Genomic DNA, 18,455 nt, shown 5'->3' with positions numbered 1-18,455 from the left:
ACAGACCGGTCTGACCGGCCCGTGGGACCGGTCTGACCGGTGGAGGCGGCAGAATAGTGCCGACCGGTCCGACCGGTTGGGTGAACCGGTCCGACCGGTCGAGAAGGATCAGAACTGGTGATAGTTAGAATAGATGTAGGACCTTTTGATTTTCGAACTTCAGACCATATATTGTAAAGTTTTGTAAATTAATTGCATATAATTGTACTCGGTTTGTAAAACTTATTGTTTCGTCTTCATGGAGTTTATATTTTCAAGTAATATGTCGTGTTTGTACCATCTGCGCCCACCTTCGCGTGGGACTACCGGTGATGTTTCGATTGGGTCGTGGGTTGAAAAAGGATCGCCAAATTAAGCTGTTAAGCTAATGCGCCCGATGTGTTCAAATGACGATCATTACGCTTAATTAGAGTTTTAATTTGGCGGTTGAGTCACACCGGCCGGCGCCTGATGCTGCTCGCGGGACGCCGGTGAAAGAACGACGCGGGGGTGTCTGTATGCGCGCGCTGCTCGTGTTCCTCGTCTCGCCACGGCCTTGGCCGGACTTCAGAAGCCATTCTGTGGCTTCCGATAACCGCCTGATAAGCACTAGCTAGGCAGACTGGAACTGAAACACTACCATCCGGACTGATCAATCGAAGGAACTTAACTGATCGAGCACAAAGATAGGAATACTGCCGAGACAATTTTTTTTAAAAAAAATTCTATACATACGAATTAAGCTCGAGATGTCGAGTGGTAATCTTCTAGTATGTTACAGAGAGTAGAGTTAACTGGTTTTCTGACAGTATAACCATGGATATCAAATCAATAAGGTTGACAGGAGGCAGTTGCAGCAATCCTCAGCCACAGAAAATGCAGCGAGGTGCCACCAGTGGCTCAGAACCAGTCCACCTAAACAGCCCAGAGATATGCTCGGAATATATGTTAGTTGGACCATTTCGATCCTTATCTTATGAACCACGCCCTTCGGAATATATGCTATGGTGTCTCTTCTGATTCTTGTCTTCTCAGCCACACCCAATTTCCGGCACTAAATTATTATTCATCTCTCTCTATCTTCTGGATCCAGTACAACTATGCAGCATGTGCAGGTAATTGACAACAGTGCTCATGTGACGCACTTCAATAATCTGAATGTACTAACATTGATGATTATTGTGCACAAAAACTGATTCCTTGAGCCCAAAAACTAATCCCCGGTTGCTGTTCGTGATGACATCTAGAGTTGTCGGGTGCCACAATTAGGGACACCCTAATCGGGGTACTAAAACCACTTTCAAAAACACAAACATATGTTAAGTCAACTGGGCCCACGAAGGCCCACGGCCTATTTCTCCCTCAGAGGAAAAGAAAGGACTCAAAGAAGTCCAGCATGTGGCCCAGCCACATCCCCCTCGGGCAGGTGGCCAATCTCCGCCGCGCTCGAGGGCCCCTCTCAGGCCCACCGAACAAACTCCGCCCCGCTCGAGGGTAGCGGATCTACCCTCAGGCGGGTCACTCATCTCCGCCTCGCTCGAGGGCTCCCCTCGGGACCCTCGACCGCGCAATCGCATTTCCGCCTCGCTCGAGGGCAGCGGACCTGCCCTCGAGCGGGTGGCCAATCTCCGCCTCGCTCGAGGACAGCGGACCTGCCCTCGAGCGGGTGGCCAATCTCCGCCTCGCTCGAGGACAGCGGACCTGCCCTCGAGCGGGTGGCCAATCTCCGCCTCGCTCGAGGCCATCTCTCGGCACAAGAGACAAATGGCCCCGCCGCCCAACCAACCGCCGTACGAAGGCATTAAAAGCCAGCCACTCCACCACGGCTCAAAGGGCAGGCGGCGTCAGACTGCCACTCCCACAGTGGATGTGACCGGCGTCCCGTCCACCGACCCCGGTCACCGCTCTGCCACCTCAGTCGCTGTAGCAGTACTGTGGGCATTCAATGCGGCACAAGGCAGGTTGGCGCCGCCCCCGTTACTGTTCTGCCGACATCCATCGCCGGACCCATCTCCCGCTGGGGAAGGGGTCCGACGATGTCACGTGTCCTGCCAAGAGGGGCACTCAGCACGCACGGGCGCGACCCCGGACCTCCCCCTCGTGGGGTCCGGGACTTCTACGCGCTCCCGGACCTTCTAATGTGCACACCCGCACTCCGGCCAGGGGGTCCGGGACCGTCCCACGCCATTACTACCACTGGTACACTGCAGGACGGCCGCCGCCATCTCCACGGGACCAAGGACGAAAATCCAGGACGACAGCGACACGCGCCGCCTTCCCACAGTACACTTTCTACGGTGTTCGACCACTGTACCCCGCGATTCAAGGGAGAACGACGACTTCCGCGCCCCTACACTCATGTACACCGCCTCTCCTTACAACTATAAAAGGAGAGGATGGGCTCCCCTTTCAGGGAGACGGATCTCTCCAATCGAAGGGTGGAAGCAGGCTCCCTGAACTTCCCCTTTCAGAACTTTCAGCACGATTGAGTACTCATCTCAACTAACTCCACTTCTAGCAGAGACTTGGGAGCTTTCCTCCCACTCTCGCCCCGCTTGTATCCCCTACTGCAAGCACCCCGGGTGCAAGATAATACAGTGCCCTTGCACACCCCCTCTGCTGGACGTACGGCCCCACGGCCGGAACCAGGATAAACTGTGCGTTATTGTGATTGCCTCTTGCACCATCATCTGAGACGAGGAAACACGCAGCATTTACTAGTTGGGATCCAGCCCCCCGGGTCGGGACACCGACAAGAGTAATGTATGCATGCTTTCATTATTTGTCTAGCACCAGTTGTCAAGTTAAAATACATGAACCACTGTATGCTAGTTTACAACCGACCCTTTTCGTCCTTGTTCAGAGCGACGCCATCACCTTCGTTGGCCGTACGAGCAAGCTGTAAGAACGCGATGGCCATTTGCGAATTCACAGGGAGGTGGTGAGAAACCGATAAAAGCCTGACCGGCCTGTCCAGTCCACGGAACGCATACGTGGCTGTCGATGCAGGTCGTCTTCCTCGTTATCCTTTTCCCTCGTTGCGTTGTGCCTGGGCAGAATTAGATTCCTCAACATTTTCATGTGGTACTGACGTACTGTCCTCCACTTTCTGTCACAGACGAACTACTACCTAGATGTGAAAAGAAATAACATTCAGAGTCATGGTATACTGAAATTTCTGCTCCAGTTCAATCTCTAGTTGGCTCAGTAATTCAGTGCAAGCTGAGTTACATTCTTCAACATTTTTATAAGCGACTCTCCTGCGCTTTCTGTCAAACTCGAACTACCTCGATGTGAAAAAAATATAATCTTCAGATCCAGTCGTGCTTCTTTGATACATGTGGTGCCTACTGAATTCTCTGCTCCTGCTGTTCAGCATTTTCATGTGCGACTCTCTTGCACTTTCTGTCACAGTTCGGCCTACCTGGGTGTGAATTTCTTTCAGAATCATGCTTCTTGGATCGATGGCACAGTGTTAAGGACTGGCAACTGAAATTTCTGCTCCTGTTGAACCTCTAGTTGGGTTCAGTAATTCAGTTTGGTTTTGTTCAACTGGAGCGGCATTCTTTTAAAAGAAAAAATTGGTGGCCGAGATCTCCGGCTCCACTAGTGGTCCACTCTAAGTGCTGATAATGCAAGTATTGGTGGAGAATCGATCTGGTCCACACTGGCTACTTTTGTTTGCATTACAACCTAGGAGTTAGTAGTAGTAGTGATGCTCCACTTTGGTAGGCTGCTTATTAGCACTGCAACTTATAATGTAAGACCAATACCACTAAGTTGTGTTTGTGTAGCAAGTAACCTAGAATCATTCATACCCCTGCATGATAGATATGATGATTGAAGCAAGTGACCTGAAGCTATTCATGTCTCTGCTATCACAAAGTTACATACTTCAAATTAGTTCTGACGATTTTATTATCTAGAAGTAGAACCTAAGTGTAACAAGCCACTAACTACTTTTGTAAAATTGTCTTTCCTCCTTTGAGGTGACATGCAGCTCGATCTCTAGAGTGTTCGAGACCATACTAGCCCTCTGAAATCCAAACCGCCACTGTTTTTTGAAACGAACCCAAACCGCCACTGTGATGTAGAGCACACATAGCAAGCCATAACACTATTTATTTCAAGGGCATGCATAAATCTACTCCCTCCTTCCCCGTTTATAAGGCATACACGTATATCAAGATTCAAACCTTCTCATCTTTGACCAATAATTTGACTATTAAATTTTTATTTTTATAATGCAAATTTCATATGATTGGATTCATAATCAAATATAGTTTACAATGATTATAAGTTTATAATCAAAAGTGATATAATATATGATAAATAAATGGTCAAAGTGTTGTTTAGAAGACCGTGTCATGTTCCACCATGCCTTATAAACGGGGAAGGAGGGAGTAATTAGCTAGTAATACAGTATAAGTGAGCAGCATGTTCAGCCGGTGGCAGAAAGCGACCGGTGACAAAATTTGAGGACGGGGAACTGTTCTTAGTTTGGAGCTAAGCTACGCGCTAATTATTGGCGCCATATATAATTTGCCGATTAAAGAATCACAAGCCGGCGCAGCGTGTGAAGTCGCCATTGGCTTGCAACATGAGCAAGGTTAAGGTCCTGTTTGGTTCGAAATAAGTCACCTACTTATAAGTCAGGTAATATAAAACCAATGATTTATAAGTCAGGGATGTTTGGTTATTAAGTGACTTAAAAGGTGTGGGCTCCATGCAAAAAAGGGAGACTTATAAGTTTTGAATTGGGGTGGAGCTGCTTAAAACTTATAAGTTGAGGTGATTTATAAATTAGAATTGTTTGGTAAATTAAATCACTTTTTTTTATTTTTTAGCTTATAAGTAGGTGACTTGTTTGAAAGCAAACAGAACATAATTACACCGAGCAAATTAAAAGCGGAGTCTCACCGAACCTGTCCGGTGCCAGTGCCGGTGCCGGTGGCGACGGCGGCTTGTTTGGCAGCCGGCCAACGCACGGCCGCTTGGGCTTTGGCCCCGCCGTCGAGCCGCCCCTGCCCACCGACCGCTACGTCAGCAAGAAAAGATTTTTAAAAAGTAGAATTATAATTATTGGTACTATTTAGCATTTTTTTGAAAAAAAAACTATTTAAGAGTGTTCGCTGCAAAAGATCAGGATCGGAGATGAGAAGCGCATATGTGATTTCTTAGTGAAAACAATAGTGATTAGATTATCGGCGGGTAATTTACTTGAGAAAACATTTTTGCACTGATATTTATCGTCGTATAATAGGCATAGTTAAGTTGTTTTATCGTCGTATAATAGGCATAGTTAAGTTGATCTTCTGAGTTCTGACGCATATATGTTTTTTGAGGTAATTGACGCATATATTTCGTAGTGCACATGCATGGTTAAGGATAATGCCAACTAAATATGGGTTTGTGGACCTGGCATGAATTCTTAATCTTTCTGATTGAGATGATCCCGGGGAATAATTTAAATTTTCAACCAGGGTACATGACATATCCATCGCACTATTGGATCCATCTAACCAGACAGGGTAGCAGCACAAATGATTGCACTAGAAAATAGTAGTGATGGGCACATGAGAGCAGTACCACCACCACTGCAGTACCATTGCCGCTCAACAGCTTCTGAAGCCCGGAGAAAAAGTACTACACCATATAAAAAAAAAACTCTACCCGGGAGGAAACGGCCCCACCGTTTTTTCATTAAGAGGAAGCCACACCGGCTTATCCGGGTAGAGAAAACCCCTGAACCCTGGCCCATGCCCGAGAGGGCCAAGCCTCGCGGCGAGCACAGCGAGGGGTTTTTTTTACCCCAACAGATAGAAATTCGCTTCTGATGAGAATCGAACTCAAAACTTGTTGGGGCACGACACTACCGGACCGGGCTAGCCAATTGGCCGCCCGGCCTTTCGCAGTACTACACCATATCTGCAGCACAATCGGTGGTTAAGGCCTAAATATGCCTAATTGCTGCATCAACAGGGCTAAAATGAATATGCCTAATATGCCTACTAGCGGTACTCCAAATGAATCGCTGCCTAAATTGACTGCCACAGACATCGTCGACCAGAGCTAAAATTCGAGTCAAACCGTCAGACCAGCCGCCGGTACGCGTCTACAATGGGTACAGTCAGCGCCAGCTGGGCCCTGCTGAATCGGATGGGAAAATGGACAGACAAGCATGTACAAACGTGACATGCTCTGCTTCTGAATACGGTACTACCCTTCGTACTCCGGTGAAAGAAACGTCCAAGTTAAATTCAGACACCGACAGCTCTCTAATCCTCATTAGTAGCCTCCTTTTCTTGACAGCCAGATCGTGAGTTTAATGCAGTGATAGCGATTAAATAAACAGTTTAAATACGAGATTTGGCGGCTGAAGCACGCTATCGTTTACCAGGTCACGCAGGAACGAGAACGCCCAGTCCGAGAAGAAAGTGGAAGGAAATTGACCTCGAAACGTGCAGTGCTGGACAAGCACGAACTGATGTTGAGTTCCATGAAGGTACGACTAGCACACGTCCAATCGTACATCATCAAGCTACCAAAAACCTAGCAAATTAAGCAAGCAATAGGCGGCAGCGTCATTGCATCATTATCTCACCGCGACTGTAACTCATCTTAATTTCTTACCCTTTTTGTTCACGCGTGTTTGGTTCGCATAGTCATCTTAAAAGCTCGTTGAAGAACTTTGAATCGGATGAAATCTACGCGAACAACTTGAATAGCTCATTCGATTCGCGCCCATCGGGATTTGAACTCCGTCTGATCTGCCTAGCGCGACAACACCGTTGACCGCGCAAAGTTTGGTCGCCTGGTCTGATCTCTTCCAACTTGTGGATGGAAGAAAACACTAATAGAACACTCCAAATTAACATTTACTTGCACGAGACAACGAAACTTTGGGCAAGATGTAGAGAAAATAACATGATTCGAGCGTCGCCATCGATGAGCTGGAGCTGGAGCTGGAGCGGAAACGTGCCGGAACTTGCTGGGTATGGGTTGCTGCCAGTTTCGTACGCCCTGCATTTCTGATCAAGACAATAGCTAGTTGTCTTGTCTGGACAGGTCGGTTGACGATCGTGTGGCTGAGATCTGATGCTGGGGTAGTGGGTTGACCATCGTGTGGCTGACATTTTTTTTGATCGCAATACCAAAAAAATCAAATATTGGTGCTAGAGTTCTCCTGTCGTTTTACAGACCCTAAGCAACCTGAATGCTAATCAATGGCTGCTTAGCTTATCGGCATTCATCTTGTCCAGCTGCTCTGTTGATTTGTTCTAATATCAAGGCTGGTGGTGGTAGGTTAGCGTTGTGATGGTGTGGAGTGTACCCATTTTATATACGTCACTAGCTAGTTTTGTTTAGAGGACACTTGCTATCAGATACGTATAGCGTGATTGATTTTCTTTTCTTTAAAAATCAACTTAACAAGACTGAAGAACCCTTCTTCGTTCTCTATCTCTATACATGAAACAATACTGAAGAATTGATAAATGGAATGCACTTACAATAACACCACTAAAAAGAGCGGACAATTTGTTTACGTTGTGTAGTAAGCTGGGATCTACATGCTACAGCTCTGGAGAGTTACAGTATGCAAGATTCGCCCGGTCTTGGGTTCTTTCAGCAGCAACTGCAGTGACAATAATGCATGAACTACCAATGGCGTATGTCAAGCTCGTCATTCTTTTTCACGAGCCAATATGCATTAATTGTTTTAAATGCAAACGACCACGTGAATTTGGTCAGCTTTTCGAACGAATTTCATGCAAAAATATTTGAAACTGGTTCTATTCACTAGCGATTTTGCTTCCCTCTTCCTAAAAGTTAACTCGCTAAATCATCTCCATCCCAATGTTCTCTAGCAACTTTGCTAGTTTCACCAATGTGTGTTCACATGTGAAAAATTCGAAATATCAAGGGGACGGCATTTTCTGTGGCCTATATATTATCTACGTGCCTTTTCTTGGCACAATGGCATGCCCTTGTGTTATGCGAAAATCAGAATGTAAAGAAATTCCATTGAATGAAAACCCGGATGCCATGAGCGAATTTAGCTAAGCGAGAAGAAATATTTGATATAATATCTTTACCACAAATTGTGTTATATTATTCCACACAGAGTTTTCGGGGATCTGGTATGTTTCGTGAATTCACAACTAATTGTAGTCATTGTGGCACTGTAGCACTTTTCGTTTGTTTGTGGTAAATATTGTCCTACCATGACCTAACTAGGCTCAAAAGATTCGTCTCGCAACGTACATCAAAACTATGCAATTAGTTTTTTTATTTACCTATATTTAGTACTCCATGCATGGGTCATTTTCTATATTTAATGTTTCGATGTGATTTCGATGTGATGGAAAATTTAGAAGAGTTTGGGGAAGTGAACACAGCCACACAAGAAAAAGAGCGATATGGAAATCAATGCCATGAAAACTACTCCAATATTTTTTTTCTAAAATACTTCTAAGAAGATAGATAGACAAGAACAAGAGATGAAGCCAATAAGCCAAGCCACCAAGCCAATCACTCACTAGTTATCCTAGTCAGCACTCCGTTTGGCTGTCTAACCAACTTAGCTTCTCCCTTCCAAAGAGAACAAAATCCCTAACATCTTCTAGATTCTCTCTCCTAATAATAATAAACAGAAAATAGAAAAAAGCAAGATAATAAGAGAGAGAGAGAAGAGGAGAGAGAGAGCGAGGGAGACATCCCCCCTTCCTGTTGCTCCGTTGCCCTGCCTGTGACTGCCCACCCAGCCTCCTGGCAGCCAAATCATCCACCCCCAACAAACCCAGGAACGCCATTCTCGCGAGCACAGAAGAGGGGAGGAAAAATCATATCATTCAACCTGTCCCCTCTTCTCTACCAAAATCCTCCAAAATCCCGATCTTTATTCCAGAAAAGATCCTCCTTTTCTGGGTCGATACAGATACACGCAGCTATTTATAGCGTCTGGTCTCGTGGATACGCTCGTTCTTGGGCTTCCCTGCGGGGCTGTTGATTTGAGGGAGTCAAATTCGCCTGCGGCTGAAGGGGGGCGCATGGCGGAGGAGGAGAGGCGGCGGTTCGCAAATCTGCGAAGCGTCCGGTGGCGGGTCGATCTCGGCATCCTGCCGGCGTCGCCTGAGGCCTCCGTCGACGAGCTCCGCCGCGCGGCGGCCGATTCACGGAGGAGGTGAGGCTGATTGGCTTTTATATGGTGCCCGTCGACCATGTGTTTGTTTGGGATGTTTTTGTCAGCAGAAATCTGTTTTGTTTTTTGCTCTACAATTCTGTTATGCTGTTCGTTTTCTTTAGGTTTGGTTCTCGTGTGGATCGGGTGTTGTTTTCATCCTCCAATGATTGAGATGAGAAAAAAATGTCTTTTTCTTAAGGAAACAATTCAATAACTAAGAGTTAATGCCGCAATTTGATTACGTTTTCAAGAAATGACTCGTAAAAATTTGGTATCTGTTCGTTGTTTGATTGTGCACATGGCTATGAATTTTATTATGAGAGAAATTGCTGCGAACTAGTCATCTGTCATCTTTGTATGATTGAATCACTGGTTCTTTCTACTTATGAAGATGTATTGGTTTCCTGTTTCTTGTAGATATGTTAGTTTGAGGCGCCGCCTTATGGTAGACCCACATCTTCCGAAGGAAGAAGACAGATCATCCAACCTCGTCGTTGATAACCCGCTCTCTCAGAACCCAGGTATTCTGTCATTGACAAGATTTTATGACGACAAACAGTAAACATGAAATTACAATGATGATATGCTCGGAACATAGGTTCGCTACCTGTTTACTGGCGCTGAAATAATCCCTAATTAATATAGGTGGGAGCTGAAATATTTGTTTTGCATCTGTCATCAGTTTTTTTTTTGGGGGGGGGGGATATTCCAATGAGGTTTTCTGAATCAGCTTTTATGCAACAAATTCCAGTAGTATTGAGCACAATTAGTAAGAAATCTATGTAAAAGTGTTAGGATGTGTATCTTGAATGTTCTTTAACATACTGGTCTTTGTGCTTGTTATAGTAACATAATTACACCAGTACGAAGGAACCCCTAATTCCAAACAACCAGCAAGAATAAATATGGTAAAAGTTTGTTTTCTTCTTAAAGGCTGTGAAGCTCAAATGCTGGACACTACTGGATAATGAGGTTTATATTTTTTTTATTGCAGCAGCTTCCTGAATCAGACTCTAGGGTTTTATTACAGCTAGATAATCAATTCTCATGTGGTTCAATGTTATAAATGGAATAAACAGATAAAACTGTACTTCCCATATGATTACAGCTTTACAATAGTGAAATGCAAGAATGCTGCATTGCTGCGCCAATACTTAGTGCTAAATTCTGAAAATCATATATTTTATGTTTTTATTTAACTTGTGCAGATAGCAGCTGGGGCCGTTTTTTTAGAGGGGCTGAGCTGGAGAAGACTGTTGACCAAGACTTGTCCCGATTGTATCCAGAAGATGGTAGTTACTTCCAAACGCCCAATTGCCAGTCCATGCTGAGAAGAATACTGTTAATGTGGTGCCTTCAGCACCCGGAGTGTGGATATCGCCAAGGTAAGAAACACTTTTACATACATAATTGACAATATCTAGCGTTTGCAGCGTATCTGGTTAGCTTTGCATTCTCTGAAAATTGCCCATGGGGCTGAAACCTTCTTTTCACGTTTCATTAAATTGGTAGCAGTTACCATCTAATAAGTTGAATCTTGTTTTTAGATGAACTCTTTGGGGCACACTAATAAGCTGTAATTCTATAAATCAGTGATAAATAGCACTATAGTTTTGTTGAAGTTTCACGAATTAGTTTGGCCACATTATTATCAACTAGCTTTCCCCATGTTTTTTTTTTAATTTTGATTGCCAAATATGCAATGACTTATGGACTATTATTTCACAGGAATGCACGAACTACTAGCTCCTCTAGTGTATGTTCTTCAAGTTGACATTGATAAACTGTCTCAAGTACGGAAGCTCCATGAGGACTGTTTCAATGATGATTTTGATGGAGTGCCTTTCCCAGATACCGATATGGTTTTCAGTTATAAACCAAGAAAGGACTCAAAATGGCATTCTAGAGATGACAATGGCAATGATTCTGAAAGAACTTCCAAAGTTAACAGTCTTGATGAGCTTGACAGGGATACAAAAGAAATAATTTTACTTAGTGATGCGTATGGGGCTGAGGGTGAACTAGGTGTTGTATTATCTGAAAGGTTCATGGAACATGACGCCTATTCGATATTTGATGGTTTGATGGATGGAGGTAGCGGAGTGGTTCGCATGGCAGAGTTTTTCTCAGCACCCAATGTTGGATCTAGCTCAAGCCTTCCACCTGTTATTGAAGCCTCATCATCTTTATTTCATTTGCTTTCCATTGTTGAGCCATCTCTTCATAGCCATTTCATTGAGCTAGATGTGGAACCACAATATTTTGCTCTTCGTTGGCTGCGGGTCTTGTTTGGACGAGAGTTCTGCCTCAACGATCTTTTATTCGTGTGGGATGAGGTTTTTGCTTGTTCCAATGATATGCTGCTTAGAGAAAATGAAGAATACAACTTCAAGATCTTGTGCTCATCTAGAGGGGCATTCATTGCAGCCATGGCAGTCTCTATGATTCTTCACCTTAGATCATCTTTATTGGCTACTGAAATCAATACATCATGTCTTCAGAGATTACTGAACTTTCCAAACAATGTTGACGTGCATAAGCTAATTGAGAAAGCCAAATCTCTGCAGTCTATTGCTATTGATGCAAGCACGACATCTCCATCTTTCCTATCAAAGAAGGATAGCTATGATTATGATAGGGTTTACAGTAATCTTGCTACTTCAACTCCTCCAAGGACCCCATTGCATCCATTACCTGAGAGTTACTGGGAAGAGCAGTGGAGAAACCTGCATAAGGATGGAGCAGCTCCCAAGGAGATTGAAAAGGTTCAATCCTACAAGAGGTCATTAAAGAAATCTTTGAGCCAGAGGCTTGGTTTATCTAGGACAGAGTCGGATCCTTCTCCAGTTAAGGTATTCAATGTGAAGAATGACACCAAGAGTTCAGTGAGACGTTGTCTTTTGAATTCCTATTCAGACTCTGAAGTTGCTGGAAAAATTCAGCATGATGAATTCCCTATCATCTCAATTCATAAGGAGCCTGTTGCAAGTGCTGAAAGGCCTTCACATCTAAAGGTAAAGCCAGCAAGTGAGATTTTAACAGTAAGTCAATCAAGTGTGACAAATGTCAATCCTCTTATTGACTCACCGTCAAAATCTGCTGATGAGAGTTCAACAAAAAAAGTAGAAAATTGTTCAAGTGGTGAGAGTTCTCCTGTATTTTATGCGGCCACTGCTGGTAATGAGCCTGAGAATTGTCCTGACAATGATTCTGAGAGAAGTAGCATCACTTCAAATTCATGTGCTGGTGATGATGATAGGGATGAAGTTTTGCAAGACGAGTCATTCAGTGGTAGCTGCGAGAACAAAGTCGCCTTAGAAGCAACGACATCTGAAAACAATGCAGATCCTGTTGGACCATCCGAGAGAAGTGTGGTATCTAATGAAAGAAAGCCATTCATAAATAAGCTACAATGGTTCTTGAGGTTTGGCAGACCTTCAGGTGAAGGCAATGTGGAGAAGGGCAGTGTCGAGATATCGGATGATAAACATGGTGTTGTTCCTCCCAGCGCTTGCCCTCCTGATGTGAGTTTAGATAACTCCCGTGGTGGCGTAAACTTGGCTTCTGGTGATAAAAAGGTCATGGGCACACTCAAGAACATTGGACAGAACATGCTTGAAAATATACAGGTATTTTATTCGAGCTCTGGTGTTATCATTCGATGATTGCTTATTTGCTACGTACTGCTTACTGTTAGTCCCTATATTACTGATGGTACGTTCTATCTGGTCACCATTCATTTGTTTTACACAGCTCGTGCTTTGAAGTTGTCTATTGCATAGCTAAATTTTTTGCAAATGTAGAATGCTGTCCAATCCAATGCATGGGAATAAACGGTACCTGGATGCGATGTGCAGGTGATCGAGTCAGCGTTCCAGCAAGACCGTGGCCAGCCAAGCGCCATGGAGAACTTCTCAAACAACATCCTTGGAGGAAAAGGGCAGGTGACAGCCATGGCAGCTCTGACCGAGCTCCGCAAGATCAGCAACCTGCTCCGCGAGATGTAATGTAAACACACCCAAGGCCCACGCCCCCATTCTTTCCCGATTCATTAGCTCCTCGGATAAGGAAGGCCCCCCTGTAGTTAAAATTAAGGCGCCTAGGCCCCTCTGTATATATAGATTCGATTCCATTCCATTGAGAGCCCGGTACGTAGAGGCTCTGCTGTACCTAAAGGATCGGCTGTCAATTGAGTTGCGCTTGATGAGGGAGTAAAACTCTCTCGGGCGTTAGGAAGCAACTTTTTGATGGAAGAACAATTTTTTCCGCGTACAAAGATTTCCAAGGTAGAATAAACCAATGGAATAAGCTATGTCCAATGTGCATGTATCCCTTTTCCTACTGAGCTTATTAGCTAGCTGGTCATGATTTAGCTGTGGATCCGTGGTGCCAGCTTGATTGTCTGCTCAACATGTATTCTTGTACCCCATGTGCGTCACTGCAGATCTCATTCAGAATCATTGTTTGTCTTTGGCAATGAGCAAAAAGGCATCAAGTCTTTGGATACCCACCCACCCGCCCAGGTGCGCTGCTTTCTGTTGCCAGTGTGTGTTTCTGAGGATATCATATCAATCATGACACAATTCAGCGGATCTGCTGATGAGTTCCAGGTCCGAGTTGATCCACGCCCACAGCAGCCGTCGAAGCCGCCGGAGATGTTCCTGGTGCTTGGTTAGCCGGGGCGGCCTCCTGCTGGCTTATCACGCATGATTTGCGTGTGCCGCATTAGGGGAACGAGGAAGACAATGACGGGTTGGGTCGGGTTGACGCCGTGCTAATCAAGGAGAAAGGATTTTGGCATGAGTAGTACAGGGTACTGGCTGCTCGTTCGTGAACGCCTCTTGGACACGGCGGCAGCTGCTGTGCTGCACAATCATTCCCGTGGGGTTCTTTCTCCCGTCGTCGTCGTTGTTGTCCGAATGAGACGGCATTGATCGAGACTGGTTGGGTCTCAGCTACTTGTTGGGTTAATCTCCTGCCCAAGAGGATTGGGGGTATAAAAATCCCTTGTTGGTTGAGAATGCACAAGGGCTGTAAAAGTGCCCTCGAGGTAGATACCCCTCCATTCTAAATTATAGGTTGTTTGGTTTTTTTTAAATTCAATTATTCAAGTTTGATCACTCATTTTATTTAAAAATTTGTACAAAATATTATTTTTTATTGTTGCTTGTTTTATCAATACAAATTCTTTAAAATTAATTTAAATTTGATTATATTTTTTAAATAAGATAAGTGGTCAAATATGGTGTAAAAAAATTAAATGATCTATAATTTAAAATTAAACAGCTGAAAACTTGAGCTGAGAAGCAATCGCCGCTGCTGCTGGCTCCATTTTTATGCCGGTTTGCGTTGAATCAATGTGAAGGCTTTGTGTGAATGGAACTCCAGATCCAGGTGGGGCCGGCCCGTCAGACGCTGCAGGTTTGAGCGAGTGGCTCTCCCCTCTCCCTCTCCGGCGGCGCCTGCGGCGGAGAGCGCGCGCGAGATGGGAATGAGGTGGCACACGCACGCAGCGGCCGGGCTGCGGAAGTGGCATGTGCTGCTGCCCGCCGCGTCGCTGTCGGCGGTGGTCCTCCACGAAGACGAAGCTCGGCGAGCTGACCCTGGCTGACCTGGCCCGACACGGCCGTGGCCGTGCATCCTAGGACCAGCGCTGGCACGGCGGTGACGCCGCGGCGGTCCGCTCGAGTCCGTGTGGTGTGCCCATTGCCCAGTCACCGATTCTATCCTCTCACCGGACCCATGCCTGGTGCCAGCCGGGACCACTCGGCCTGGCCCCACCGAGCGCGGCGCTTCCATTATATAGGGAAATTTTTTTCTTGGGAGTGTCTATCCGTCACCCGAGTGAAATGCTTTCACTGCTCACTCGATTTTTTCCACCGTTAGATCAAAATCCAACGCCTCTCCCTTCATCTTCTACCTCCCGACATTCTTCTTCCCCAGCGCTCCTGCCGTTCTAGCGTCGGCCTCCCACCCGCCGCCACCCCTCCGGTGCGGGCGGGCTAGGGCGACGCCGGAGCTCCGGCGCGGCCCTAGCCCGCCCGCGCCGGCCGCCGCGCCGGCCCCTCCTGCTGCTGTCTCCCGCCGCCGCCCCCCGCTGTTGACGCCCCCGCCCCGGCACCGGCCCAACCGCCTTCCTCCACCGCCCGGGCCGGCGGCGCCACCGCCGCCGGCCTCGCCGCCCAGCGCCCACGACCACCGTCGGGCCGGCCTGCCGCCGCTGGCCCTCCTTCTAAGGCTGTCGGTGGGCAGCGGCACCCCCAGCAACCCCGAACCCTAACCTCGTCAGAGTTGCTCGTCGGAGTTAGAGAACAAAGGGAGGAAGAGAGGATTTGGAGAGAGAAAAATTCGAGTGAGGAGATGGCTCAAATCACTCAGGTGAGTGATAGCTTTCCCTTTTTTCTTAATCTCAATATATGAAAGAAGTGTTTCAGCAGATTGATTTTTCTCCTTTCTATATGGAAAGGGAGACGCGATGTCTCCCCTTTCTATTGGAGATTGGAGAGAAATTATTAAGAATTGAGAAAAAATAAAGAGAAAAGAGAGATGAAAAATCAATGTGCTGGAGTAGATTTTTTCAACATCAATTTTCTATATTAAGAAAAGGTGGAAAGCGCAATTCCATTTCTGCAATCGCGCGCTACTTACCTTCCTAACAACGGATCAGACCGCCTTGGAGTGTTCCTTCTCTTTCTTTTTTTTTTATTCGGCGCCGAGCGCTTCTACCCTTTTCTTGGCGCACGAGGCGCTCTGCTGAGGCAGAGACTAGTTTAGGTACACACGTGGTGCAGAGTGATAGGCATCATGTACTAGTTAATATTCTTTTTTTTTTCTCTTTCTAAGTTGAGTTCTATTAAATGAAGTGTTATATTTTCCCCTTTTCAGTATTTTAGCCTTCTATTATGTTGTCTCCTATGAAGTTTTTGTTTTGATAATTGTTTCATCAAAGTTATGCTAAAAAATATTTCTTAGAAAGTTGGATAGTGAACTTATGCGTAGATGTTGCGCAAGAAGTTTTCTAGATAATATTTCTCGGGAAGTTGGATAGTGAACTTATTCGTAAAAGTTGCACGAGAACTTATCATGGGAGTTACGTTAATAAAATCTTCTGATAAATTTTTGAAAAAAAAGTTATCCACGAGTAAGTTGTATGTTGAGAAAACTTATGCTAAAAAATATTGTGTAAAAATGTGATCAAGTTATTAGTAAAATTTGCGTGTTTCATAAAAATTGTGCTGAAAAATATTCGCTAGGAAGTTATTTGGAAATAAAATTTATACATACAATTTATATGCATAAATTATAAATTTCCAAAACTAGAAAATTAGGGATGGGAAAAGTTTCCTAAAAGGGAAACGCAATGCTGTGTCGGAGATCGATCGCTAGGGGCGTGTTGGCGCGCGCTGATTAGCGTGCTCCGGTGGAAAGGATAAAGAGAAAGATTAATATGTTGGAATTGCTCTCAGGTCGGCGTACCGACACGCGCCATCCTTCGCGCTGCGGCCTGCAGGTTGCCATGACCGGGTGGCCAGCCGCCATCGTCGTGCCCGCCAGCCGAAAGAAGCGGCCAGCGCCGGCGTCTCTGGAAAAGAAGGCAGAGGCCAGCGACGCCGCACGCGAGGGGCGGCCGGCGGATGGGCCGGTACGGTCGAGCTGCTGCTACGACGGGCGGTTTGCCTGGACCTCGGGGGGTGGGGGCGCCGCCGCGAGCCCAGCGGCAGGCATCGCCGAATCGGCCGAGCCGAACGCGTCGCGGGCACGCAGAGATTCGATCAGGCAAGGTAGACGGAAGTGCCCGGCCGAACCGGCTTAGGTCTGCATGATTAGGCCCATTTTGCAATTGCAACGCACCCGGCAGAGTAGGGCGCTTTTTTCTTTTTTATATTTAAAAAATCAAAATTTCAAAAATATATGTTTGTTTTGAAATATTTCAAAAATACCCCCTGTCGCCCAAGCCACGGGCGACAGGACCCTAATGTATTTTTTTTGGAATTTGCAAAGAGGTCCCTGGCTCGGGGGAGGGGGCCTGTCGCCCCCCAGGGCGACAGGGTTCTCCCACCCTATATAAGCCCTGGCCGCCATTCCCTTCTCATTTGAGCCTAAAAATTCAGAAAAAAAGAGAGGGATGAGGAGAAGAAAAGCGGCGAAGCTCTACCGAATTCCGCACTTGTGATCTACCGGTAACTTCCGTATGAATCCGTTGATATTGTATAACAATTTAATTTAATTAGCGGATTAGCTGAATTAGATTTGGTGCTTTAGAACACTCGTTTAGTATTACAATTTGAGTTCTATTACAGACTTGTTTTTAAATTAATTATGAATTAGAATAGAATTATGACAGTACCTTATTGATATTGCAGTATAAGACAATAGAATTATGATAGTATCTATATTTTCACGCATCGATTTGGTATACGATATGTGCATTATTGAAATCATTGTTCGTCATTTGGCGCACCACACTATAGCGACAATGTCTTCGTCAGGATCAACCTACATTCCGTGGAGCAAGTGTGAAGCCACCGTACCTGAAGGAATTGATGTGCCAATGTGCTTCTGCGGTTCATTATGCAAGTTCATGCAATCTGAGGTTTTAGGAGATGACTACGGCATGAGGTTATTTATGTGTGAGAACTACGAATATGATCCACCTAAGCGATACGGCAAAGACCGGACCAAGGTAGCAGGACAACAGACGCTATTTTTCTTTGTGACCTAACATTGAGTTATGATTCTAACTTTTGTTGAACAAAGTCTCCTCCGCCTCTTTGTGATTTTATGCAGTGGTTCGACACCGTGTAGTCGCAGTAGGCAAAGGACTTTGTGGAACAACAAGCAAGGTGGGCTGCAGAACGTTGGCGCCGAATGAAGCACGAGGAACAGCAAGAGGAGAAGCGCAAGAAAGAGTAAAAAGAGATCCGCAAGAGGATAGAGGAGGTGGATCGTAAGGCGGCGGCGGAACGTGAAGCTGACAGGGAGAGAAAGCGAGAGAGGGCACGCCGTGCGAAGGAAGCCGGGCCCGAAGCAATTAGGAAGGGCAAATATCCTCGGTGCACTTAGTAGAGTAGTACCATGTAATCCCGGCATTTTATATTCCATAAGGCATGGTAGGTTTAGATGCAACAAGAAATTACCTTGTCGCGTGCACATGCCACTGCAATTAGTTGTTTATGTTTTCAGTTGAGAGCTTGACTCTGTGTGTTGTAACTTTTACCATTAATTTACAGTTGTAACCGGGAATCTATGAAATCTTTGAACTCGTCCTTAATATTTTCAGAGCTTTTCATGT

General features: G+C 45.6%; 1 protein-coding gene across 2 annotated transcripts; it reads left to right on the top strand.

The window, feature by feature from the left end:
- Positions 1-8,676: 8,676 nt before the first annotated feature.
- On the top strand, positions 8,677-13,504 carry LOC120712888. 2 transcript variants are annotated; one of them, XM_039998815.1, is made up of 5 exons: positions 8,677-9,163; positions 9,581-9,684; positions 10,372-10,548; positions 10,892-12,792; positions 12,967-13,504. In XM_039998815.1, the coding sequence occupies exons 1-5, from the start codon at positions 9,030-9,032 to the stop codon at positions 12,994-12,996; spliced, it is 2,346 nt and encodes a 781-aa protein (XP_039854749.1). In that variant the 5' UTR covers positions 8,677-9,029; the 3' UTR covers positions 12,997-13,504. The 2 variants fall into 2 exon arrangements, with proteins under 2 accessions (XP_039854749.1, XP_039854748.1); XM_039998814.1 differs by having other exon boundaries at positions 8,679-9,163; positions 13,021-13,504.
- Positions 13,505-18,455: the final 4,951 nt, after the last annotated feature.

This window comes from Panicum virgatum, chromosome 6K, assembly GCF_016808335.1.
Source record: "Panicum virgatum strain AP13 chromosome 6K, P.virgatum_v5, whole genome shotgun sequence".
In the NCBI taxonomy this organism is placed as follows: Eukaryota; Viridiplantae; Streptophyta; class Magnoliopsida; order Poales; family Poaceae; genus Panicum; species Panicum virgatum.
This window is presented reverse-complemented; position numbering and strand designations above follow the sequence as displayed.

Excerpts from the sequence above, each read along its gene's own strand:
- LOC120712888 (XM_039998814.1), top strand. The coding sequence starts at position 9,030 with ATGGCGGAGGAGGAGAGGCGGCGGTTCGCAAATCTGCGAAGCGTCCGG. Across the intron at positions 9,685-10,371 it reads CCCGCTCTCTCAGAACCCAG|ATAGCAGCTGGGGCCGTTTT; the intron begins GTATTCTGTCAT and ends TAACTTGTGCAG. Across the intron at positions 10,549-10,891 it reads GGAGTGTGGATATCGCCAAG|GAATGCACGAACTACTAGCT; the intron begins GTAAGAAACACT and ends ATTATTTCACAG.